The sequence below is a fragment of the Lathyrus oleraceus genome, chromosome 3, assembly GCF_024323335.1.
Source record: "Lathyrus oleraceus cultivar Zhongwan6 chromosome 3, CAAS_Psat_ZW6_1.0, whole genome shotgun sequence".
Lineage (NCBI taxonomy): Eukaryota > Viridiplantae > Streptophyta > Magnoliopsida > Fabales > Fabaceae > Lathyrus > Lathyrus oleraceus.
Genome location: NC_066581.1, coordinates 528,926,901 through 528,938,238, shown reverse-complemented (window position 1 = coordinate 528,938,238; position 11,338 = coordinate 528,926,901). Strand labels below are relative to the sequence as shown.

The 11,338-nt window shown below is 39.5% G+C and overlaps 1 protein-coding gene across 1 annotated transcript; it reads right to left on the bottom strand.

The window, feature by feature from the left end:
• Nucleotides 1-336: 336 nt before the first annotated feature.
• On the bottom strand, nucleotides 337-2,469 carry LOC127131983 (uncharacterized). Its single transcript, XM_051060853.1, has 2 exons — nucleotides 2,212-2,469; nucleotides 337-1,161 (listed from the first exon to the last, which is right to left on the bottom strand). The coding sequence occupies exons 1-2, from the start codon at nucleotides 2,467-2,469 to the stop codon at nucleotides 337-339; spliced, it is 1,083 nt and encodes a 360-aa protein (XP_050916810.1).
• Nucleotides 2,470-11,338: the final 8,869 nt, after the last annotated feature.

The following is an 11,338-nucleotide window of genomic DNA, read 5'->3' as shown; positions in this document are numbered from 1 at the left end:
GGTAACAGATGCGAATGAGGCTGCCTCTACCCACTTTGTAAAGTAATCAATAGCAACTAGGTTGAAACGATGCCCATTAGAAGCAGTAGGCTTGATCTCACCAATCATATCAATGCCCCACATGGCAAAAGGCCAAGGAGAAGTCAACACATTTAATGGAGCCGAAGGTATATGCACTTTATCAGCATAGATTTGACACTTGTGACATGTCCTGGAATGTTGATAGCAGTCAGCTTCCATGGTAGACCAATAGTATCCTGCTCTCAATATCTTCTTTGTCATAGTATGACCACTAGAATGAGTGCCAAAAATCCCATCATGCATGTCTTCCATAATCTATGTTGCTTCCTTCTTATCCACACAACGAAGCAAAGTTGAATCATGATTGCGTTTGTACAAAATTCCATTACTCAAGAAGAACTTAGCAGAAAACCTCCTCAGAAACTTCTTATCTTTGACAGATGCCCTTTCAGGGAACTCCTGAGTTTCAAGATATCTTTTTACTTCATAGAACCAAGGCTTTTCCTCTCCTCCTTCAGTATCAATCTCATTGCAGTATGCAGGCTTCTCAAATCTATCAATAGTAATCTTGGGAGCTTCATCATCCCAGCTAATCTCAAACATAGATGCCATGGTGGCTAATGCATCTGCCAACTGATTCTCTCCTCGTGGAATGTGTCCAAAGGTAATCTCTTCAAAATGTGGGATCAAAGACAGCACATGCTCTCTGTAGGGAATAAGATTTTCATGCTTGGTATCCCAATATCCTTTAATCTGACTCACTACCAGGGCTGAATCTCCATATACGTCCAGGAACTGAATTTTCATATCAATGGCAGCTTTGATGCCCAGGATACATGCCTCATACTCAGCCATGTTATTGGTACAATAGAAACAAAGTCTTGTAGTAATCGGGGTATGACAACCTTCAGGGGAAATGATCACAACACCAACACCATTACCAAGTGCATTAAAAGCTCCATCAAAAACCATAGTCCATCGGGATCCTTGTTCAGGTCCGTCATATTGTCCAGGTTCTTTGGTAATAATCATAATGTCTTCATCGGGGAATTCAAAACTCATTGACTGATAATCATCCACTGCCTGATGAGCTAAATGATCAGCTACAACACTTCCTTTAATGACCTTCTGAGTAGTGTACTGTATATCATATTCTGTTAAGATCATTTTCCATCTCGCTATTCGTCCGGAGAGAGCAGGTTTCTCGAATATGTACTTGATTGGATCCATCTTCGAAATCAATAAGGTAGTATGAGTCAACATATACTGTCTTAGTCGGCGAGCAGCCCATGCCAAAGCGCAACAAGTTTTCTCGAGCAGTGAGTATCTTGTTCCACAGTCGGTAAACTTTTTGCTAAGGTAGTATATTGCCTGTTCTTTTCGACCAGACTCGTCATGTTGCCCCAACACACACCCCATTGAGTTGTCTAATACTGTTAAGTACATAATCAAGGGTCTTCCATCAACTGGTGGTATCAAAATTGGAGGTTCTAGGAGATATCTCTTGATTTCATCAAAGGCTGTCTGGCACTCATCATTCCACTCCATTACCTGATCTTTCTTTAGCAACTTGAAGATTGGTTCACAGGTAGCAGTTAATTATGAAATAAATCTTGCAATGTAATTCAATCGTCCCAAGAAACCTCTAACTTCCTTCTCAGTATGGGGAGCTGGCATCTCTTGTATAGCTTTCACTTTTGCAGGGTCTACTTCAATACCTTTTCCACTGACAATGAAACCCAGGAGTTTACCAGACCTAACTCCAAAAGTACACTTGTTTGGGTTCAATCTCAATTTGTATTTCTTCAACCTTTCAAACAACTTATGCAGATGATCAAGGTGTTGCTCTTCATTCTGGGACCTGGCTATCATATCATCCACATATACCTCTATCTCATGATGAATCATATCGTGAAACAAAGCCACCATAGCACGCTGATATGTTACCCCGGCATTCTTCAAACCAAATGGCATCACTTTATAGCAAAAGGTACCCCACTGTGTAACAAATGTAGTCTTCTCCATATCTTCAGGTGCCATCTTGATTTGATTGTAACCAGAGAAACCATCCATGAAAGAGAATACTTTATGCTGAGCAATGTTGTCTACCAGAACATCAATATGAGGCAGTGGAAAGTCATCTTTGGGGCTGGCCTTATTCAAATCCCTGTAGTCTACACACATACGTACTTTACCATCTTTCTTAGGTACCGGTACCACATTTGCAACCCATTTAGGATAAGAAGTCACAGCTAAGAACCCTGCATCAAATTGTTTCATTACCCCTGCTTTAATCTTTTCTGACATTTCAGGACGCATGCGATGAACCTTCTGCTTCTTTGGACGACAATCTTCTTTTACCGGTAAACGGTGAACCACAATGTCCGTATCCAACCCTGGCATATCTTCATAGGACCAAGCAAAGATTTCCACATAATCACGTAACATTTGAATTAATCTGCTCTTGACACCATCTTCTAATTCAGCTCCTATCTTGACATCTTTCCTGTTTTCTTCAGTTCCCAGATTCACAACTTCGATTGGCTCTTCATGTGGCTGTATAGCTTTCTCTTCTTGTTGTAATAACCTAGCAAGCTCTACAGGTACTTCACAATCTTCATCCTTTCCATCTTCATCTTGATAGATCGGATTCTCGAAATTATAATTGGCAATAGTAGAACTGTTATCAACAGGATCCAGAGTGGATGAGGATCTGCATTTTAGTGATGTGGGTGTGTGTAAGAACACATAGCTGATGAAAATAAAATAAAAGAAAAACAAAGAGCCCAATATTTACGAAAACGAAACGTCCATTGATTTTTATTGAATGAAGTATGCAAATGAAATGACATCCCGAAACAAGCATACCATTGTGCCCCGGGTAAGGCACAAGGCTTAAAAGTTTAATTGTTCAAACTTAAAAATAACAACACAGTAATAGTATTTACTCCTGACTAAAGGAGATAGGAATAACGTCTTCAGTCTTCCAATTGTTGAGCCCATCACCCACAGTAGGAAAAATCCAGTTATCCAGATTGTAGTCTTCATTATAGTCACCCACAACATTGATTTGATCTTTCATGTTCCCTGGATTGGTGATACGAACAGCACGAGCACGACGAACAGCCTTCTGGGACTCTGCAGTAAAACCCAAACCAAACTTGTCAGACTTGTAAGGAATGTCGGGAAGCTGACCCCAAATAGTGCAACCACCTTCTTCAACCACAGCTCTAGCATCTTTGAGGGAAGCCATTGTAGGAGGTACTCTGGTAACCACAGGAACTCTTTTAACCACAGGAGGAGCTTCAGTAGCGGGAACGACCCAAGGAACTACTTCAAATGTCTGGCAAGGAGTCTCAACATATTCACCTTCCACTTCAACATACTTAAATGTATTCACATGACTGACCATATATTCTTCCTCTCCATAAATAGTTACGATCTTTCCCTTCACTGGATATCTCAACTTCTGATGTAGAGTGGAGGTCACAGCACCTGCCCCGTGGATCCAGGGGCGCCCAAGCAAACAAGAGTACGCAGGACGAATATCCATTACATAGAAGGTAGAATCAAAGACTTAAGAGCCTACTTTGATCGGGAGATCTATTTCTCCATGCACCACTCTTCTTGAACCATCAAAGGCTCTCACCACTATATTACTTGATCTTAACACAGCATCTTCAGTACAGAGCTTGTTCAGAACCTCTTTGGGAAGTACATTCAATTAAGAGCCATTGTCTATCAACACATGAGACAAGGTAGTGCCCCTACATTCAATGGAGATATGTAAAGCTCTGTTATGGTTTCTTTTGGCAGGAGTCAAGTCAGCATTAGAAAAACCTAACCCATTATCATAAGTCAGATGTGCAACACAATTTTCAAATTGATCCACAGAAATTTCATTTGGTACATGAGCAGTCCTTAAGAATTTGATCAAGGCTTTAGCATGAGCCTCAGAACACAGCAACAAAGACAACATGGAAATTTTGGAGGGAGTATGCCCCAACTGGTCAACAATATCATAATCACTCTTACGAATGATCTTCAGCACTTCTTCCATCTGTTTAGAGAGATTTTCAGCAGTCGGTGCTTCAGCTTGCACAGGTTCAACCACAGGACCTTTTCCTCGAGCATCAGTACTTGGCTCAGAAGTGGAGGTAGTAGTTGGAAGAACTGTATTTTTTGAGGTAGCTGGAGGAGAGAAAATTCTTCCACTTCTGGTGATCTTACTAGATCCAGCAATATTATCAACATCAAGGTTATCATCAGTAACAGGTGTATCAGTCAAAGGTTCCTGCTTAACACCATGGATATAAACATCAGAACCGTAATTCCAGGGTATAGCTTTATCAGAAGTATAAGGAATAGGGCCAGGAGTGGTAATAATCATGGGAGGCACTCTAACTTCAGCAACAGTCTTCACCAGGCCTTCAGCAGTAATTTTGATAGGACCCTTGGAAGTGATCTTGACAGGGCCTTTGGAGGTAATCTTCACTGGCACTTTATCAATCATATCCACATCTTCAAACTTCTTACCTTGAGTTAGGTGTTCACACATACTTTCCACATAAGGAGTTCTCTCAAACAATATAGTGTAATTGTCCATGAGGCGTTGAATACCATCTTTCAACTTCCAGTAGCTATCAGGTTTGTAGGCACAATAAAAACAGTCTTCGTTGCAACCTGGAAAGAATCCAGCCTGCACCAGCTTCTTCTTGATAATAGATAAGGGAGTAGTCACATCTGCTACTGAGGAAACATATGAAACTTCATCAACAACATTAACAGTCTTCTCATGATTGGGCATGGGAGCAGTAATCACATTTGGAGTCCCAAGAGGGTCAAATTCAATCTCCCCAGCTTCAATCATATCTTGAATCTTATTTTTCAGCACCCAGCAATTGTTGGTGTCATGTCCCGGACAATTAGAATGATAGGCACATCGTGCATTAGGATTATACCGAGGAGAGGAAGTATTAGGATTCCGAGGAGGGTCCTTCAAAGTAATGAGTTCCCCTTTCAACATGTGTTGCAAGGCTTGGGCCAGTGACATGTTGATCTTGGTGAATTGTCTTCTAGACTTCTGTTGATTACTTTGTGGTAGCTTTGGTGTTACAGGAGTAGGATTAGAAATGTGAACTGCTCCTACGGATTGGTGACTTCTGTTACGGCCAGGTTGACCATACACAACATCAGACTCCTTCTTTCCACTAGGGGGCTTCTTTGCAGTGCTTGATGAAGAGGCACCCACCTGTATCTTACCACTTCTTATGCCACTTTCCACACGCTCTCCAGTCATTATCAGCTCAGTGAAACCAGATGATGAGCTTCCAATGAGGTGACTATAGAAAGGACTATTCAACGTACTCATAAACATATCCACTAGCTCCCTGTCAGTCAGAGGAGGTTGAACTCTGCCAGCCAGGTCTCTCCATTTCTGGGCATACTCCTTGAAATTCTCCTTAGCACCCATTGACATGCTTTGTAGCTGCATGCGAGTAGGTGCTAAATCAGCATTGTATTGGTATTGCCTGTAGAAGGCCTCAGCAAGATCATTCCAATCACGGATATTGACACTCTCCAATTGATAGTACCATTCCAATTGAGCTCCAAACAAGCTCTCTTGGAAGAAATGAATCCATAACTTCTTATCAGCAGTTGTCATACCCCAATTTTGTCCGGACATATTTAAATTTTTGTAAATCTGACTTCATTTTCATTTTCGCATCCTATGCATAGCATTACATACATTGCATCGTGAATAATACCTAAAAATGTCAGTCAGAATGAATTTATACAAATCAGTGGAATCATTAAAATTTGAAGAAACACTGTATTTTTCAATAAATATATTTTGTACTGATTATTTTGGTGTGTTCAAATTAATTTTTCGAATAAATTTACACCCGACTGATAAGTATAATCAATCCTTTTATTTCTTTAGTCTAATGTACAAATTAGTTTTTTTTTATTACTATCATTATTATCTAAATTAAATTAATATTTAAGAAGTTCTAATGAATATATTTTTAAAATAGATAATAGGAGTTATTAATAAAAATGGAAAATAAAAATAAAAATTAATACTCTAAAAAAAAATCATTCCCCAACGGTCACACAAGAGATCCTCACTCAGAAGATCTCTCGCCACCTCACCTCCACTCAGGATCCACCCACAAACGGACACACACTCCTCATTCCTTAAATTTCCTCTCACACCCACTCAGAATCGGGATTCATCTCTCTCTCCCCACATCTTCTTTTGGTTTTTTCCCTCACGCTAACTACATAACCCTTTCATTCTCTCACTCACTCTCCAGCTACCACCTAACAACCTACTACACTAAAAATTCTCACAACTTCACTCAGAAATCCATCTTCGTGGCCTCGCCGTTAGCCCACACAAACCCTCCATCCGACTCCACTCCATTCACCATCGCACACCCTTCATCACTCAACTACGCACTCACAAAACCACGGATTCCTTCACGAAACAGAAAACATAAGCAATAAAAGAGAGAAATCAGTGTCTCTCTTCACTACCACACGCTTCCTCCGCCTCCACTAAGTTCTTCAACCACCATTAAACCCCTAAATCCGCCGTCAACACCCAAAACGGCTTCACCATCAAACATCACACGAAACTCTTACTCCGCCGTCAGTCATCTTCAACCCTCTTCAAACCCTAAATCCGCCGTCAACACCCAAAACGGCTCCACCACCAACTCGCACGATTTCCTTCACGGTTGTTCCTTTTGTTGGCTCGTGAAAGTGGTTTGAGGAGGTAGCCTCTGGTTATTTTGACGCGGTTCCGGCTCAGATTCAAGCAACTCACAACCGCTGCCTCACGCCCATCATCATCATCGTCGTCGCCGCCCCTCCATAACTCACAGTTCCTTTCCGATCTGTACACGGGTGAGATCCGGGAAAGCTATCGGGTTATGCGTTAATGTTTGTGGATTTGGCAGAGATTCAGTTTTTATTAGTGTTTGTTACTGAGGCGTTTGCTGGAAAGGCAATGGATACGCATCAAATCTTCAGCATCAACATGTCGATTCCATCTACCTTGAGCACAATATTGGCAATACAGCAATGACGCCACTGATAACAAAACAGGGCAGCAACATTCGATGCGGTAACATTTCAGTGTTTGTGTTATTTTGTTTGTTTCGTAGCGTACAAGTTGTTATTGACGAAGGCGATTTCGGTTTGTCTGATTTGATGAGTATTATATTCTGTGTATTGTCTGATGTTTGGAGAAGTTGTAGATATAGTGTTGTTGATGATGATTGTGTTTACCAAGATTCAAGTGTCTTGATTTTTCACAATATGTTCATATGATGCTAGTTTTGTTTTGAACTCAGAATTGGATTTGGTATAGTTGTAAATTTCACATAGGTTGTAGTTAGTTTTGGTTCGAATCTGTATTATACATGTTTGATTAAGGATAGAATTTGGATACTGGTTTGAGCTTCAGTGAGTTTTGTTAATAAGCTCTAAAAAACTCAAATAAGTTATTAAATGGAGAAGGAATTTCTACCTTTTTTAGAATTTTATATTTTTGAAATAGAAGATGATTGACATTATTTTTGGATTGAATAAATTTTATCAGTTTCATGCGACATTCGATTTGCACCGGGCCGCCTTGAACTTGGAATTAGAATTTCATGTTAGATAGATGAACAACGCTTTATTAATTGGGAGCCACCGGTTTTTATGAGGATTTCGCTGTCATGTGGCCATATGCATGCTTTTGAATTGGCTAAGATTGCATTGAAATTCCACACGTCATTAATTGCTCGTGTCCTTCAAACTTCTCTCTCTCATTTTATTTTTACCATTTAATTTTATCATTACTCATTGCCAGCATGATAGTAATTGCTTGAGTTTTTTTTCTTACAGTTTTCATGTTTGGGTCTAGAGGAAAGGTTTCGTCCATTAAGGGCCCAACCCTTGTGGAATTCTAGTTCTTTAACTCCCTATACTGCTAATACATCATGATTTATCCTGTTTTGATGCTTTAATTAAATATTAAAAAATTTATAATTAAATAATAGTGGTAGAAATATCTATTAGTATAATTTTAATTATCATTTCTAATTTTACTTTTCCTTATTATATTATAATCAATTAAATAAGCTGTTAATTAGTATTTTAAGTAATTAATTCTTATTTCTAAACAAAATATTGGTCCAACACCAAGTATGTCTATCCTAATTCGATTAAACCTTACAAACTCAAATCATTTTCCAAACCATTTAACTTCAAAAGAATTTTCTCTTAACATAAACTTGGGATGAAAAGGAGATAGGAGGCGTACGCCTAACTATTTCTCAATTACTCGAATAATTGGCGTACGCCATATTGCGCGAGTTCTTGTCACCCGATTAAATCTTAAATCACACAATTTCAAATCACTCTTCCAAATCAAATATAATTTCCAAATTCAAATTATCAAATCATAATATTTCAAATCATTTCTACAAATTCCAATTAAACGATTATTTGAATTATCTCTCGATTATACGAATAATTGGCGTACGCCATATTGCTCGGATTTTCGTCATTCAATTAAAACCTTAATAATCATACAAATTCAAATCACTCTTCCAAATTAATATAATTCTTACAACATCCTCTTAATTCCATATTTCAGATGAAAAGGAGAATAGTGAGCATCCGCTTCATTATCTCTCGATTGTTCGAATAATTGGCGTACGCCATATTGCTCGAATCTTCGTCATCAAATTAAAGCCTATCAAAATACAAATCATTTTCACAAATCAAATACGACATCCAAACATATCTTTTACAATTTAAACTTCGGATGATAAAAGATGAGAGGCGTACGCCTCGCCATCTTTCGATTATTTGAATAATTGGCGAATGCCATATTGCACAAATTATCGACTTCCGACTAAAACACATTAAATAAACTTGGATAAAGGAATAAGTGGCGTACGCCTCATTATTCTTTGAATAAGCAAGTAGGGGGCGTACGCCTCACTACCGTGCATATTCAACATCCACAAACAAACTTTCAAAATAATTCGAACGAAAAGGGACTAGAAGGCGGACGCCTTACTATTCCTCGAAAGAATTGGACGATTGGTGAACACCACATTGCTCAATCTTTCGTCGTTCTCCAAAAAATATTTCAAAAAAAACAAATCAAACTAATTTCTCGCCCCCGCGCGATCGAAACCAACAACATCCAACACATCAATTCAACTTGTCACCCCCGTGTGACCAAAACTCTTTTCAAAAAGAACACTGTTAATCCTTTCTAATGCGCACAACAAACTAGTGCTTAAGCCTCCGCCGAGAGTAGACAAGCCAGCGTTTAGCCTTTAGGACGTGATCTATACAGTCGTTCATTAAAAGACACAAACAAAAACCGTAGTTGCCCGAACTACGATTGCTCTGATTTCCTTATTACACCATAAGGATACGTAGGCAGGAGATTGCTGTATCTTCGCGAGCACACTAATAAAAAACCTCCCCTTTCCCCTTTTGAGGTCTTCACCCATATTTATCATCAATTCTAATCACTCGAAGAAAACAAATAACATTAAACTAACATTCAAATAGCAAATTAGACTAAAAGGTTCCCGTTGAGTACAACGGACGCGAGGGGTGCTAATACCTTCCCCTTGCGTAATCGACTCCCGAACCCGAATATGGTTGCGATGACCATTATTCTGTTTTTCAAAGGTTTTATCGATATTTTCCTATTCCTTCATTGGGATAAATAAAGTTCGGTGGCGACTCTGTTCGAACTAATTTTTCCGCGACCATCGCGAGGAATCATGTTTTTCGAGGTGCGACAGCAGTATGTGGTTGAATCCTCCGGACATAGGATCTTAAATGCAGCTTGGGACATGAGACACCATCATACACCACAAAAGCAGGAACCTTGAAACCAATAGGTATAACCACTCCAGATATTAAACTCAGATCTTCAAAATCCAGCCCAGAAGATTTTTGTAACTCCATAGCATTCATTCTATCCACCAGCATCTTGTACTTATCTTCATTAGGGTCATGATAATAATTTGCTTCAGAATCAGAATCTCCCACAGTATCATGGAGACTACCTCCCTCTTTCTCAGAATTTTCAAACTCATAATCATCAACCTGTTCCTTTGTCTTGATAGGGCCTCTGAATCTTCTTCCCAGATTGATAAGGCCTCCTGATCTTCTAGTCTTCTTCTTCTTCTTAGCCAGCAATGTCTTCAACTCATCTTGCCCCTTGGACAAGTTCAGAATCAACTCTTGGAATTGTGCATTCTGAGCCTGGAGATCTTTGACAGTCTATTCAAGAGCCATTTCTGCTGAAATAAACAGCGAGAAGATAAGATACCTGTTCATAAGAAACCTGTGATGCAATAATATGGTATGTAGATGCTTATGCAATATTTTCAAGGACCGTAGGATTTAAATTTTTTTAAACCACCAAAAAGTAAACTTTTATTAGTAATAAACTTGTTTGCCCCTTGGGCTTACAATAAAAATGAAATGAATACAAAAAATGGGGTTTTAAGTCTCCCATGGACGTTTCCTCTTTGTGTTGAGGTATGAGTTGAGATTCCGCTCCTCGTGAAGTTGTTTTGTTAGCTCCAGGATTCTTTCCTGACTTGCCTTGTAATGAGTCTCAAAAGTATCTCTTTGCTCCTTCAACAAGATCCAGGACCTCTGTAACTCTTCCATGTCAGTGGGCATGTCTGGATGAAGAATGATGTAAGAAGTATCTCTTTCAGCAACAGGCTCCATGGTAACTGGCAGGATAGCAGGATATGGCATCATAAGAGTCTGAGCACGAGATCGTACCCATCTGAGATATGGTTCCATAGGAATAGTGTACTTGGGTTCCAGAGTCTTGCTGTCAACCTTGTTCACTTTACCCCATGCTCGTATGAACCTTTGACGGTAACCTTGAAGATCGTTGTCGTAGTCGAACACAATACCCTGAATAAGCATGTCATGAGGACCATCAGTCCGAGCGTAACCAAACTGACGTAGAGCTAAAGAAGGGTTGTAGGTAATGCCCCCTCTTATGCCAAGGAGTGGCACATTAGGGAACTCCCCACAACGGTCAATGATGGTAACATTCTCCATAGATCTAGAGCACCAATGAATATCTGAATGAGAAAGTGACATAATCCTCTTGGACCACCTGAACCCTTGTTCATTCTTCATCACTGATCGAGGAAGGTGAGAAATAAACCACCTAGATAATAGAGGTATGCAACACATCAGAGTTCCTCGTGCCTTCGTAGTACGGGTATGAAGAGAGTGTAAGATGTCTCCAAGTAAT

What these genes read in the sequence shown, in the direction of transcription:
- LOC127131983 (XM_051060853.1), bottom strand. Translation starts at nt 2,469, where the DNA reads ATGTTACGTGATTATGTGGAAATCTTTGCTTGGTCCTATGAAGATATG. An exon ending in TACCTAAGAAAGATGGTAAA is followed by an intron (nt 1,162 to 2,211) that starts GTACGTATGTGT and finishes TATGATATACAG; the next exon opens with TACACTACTCAGAAGGTCAT.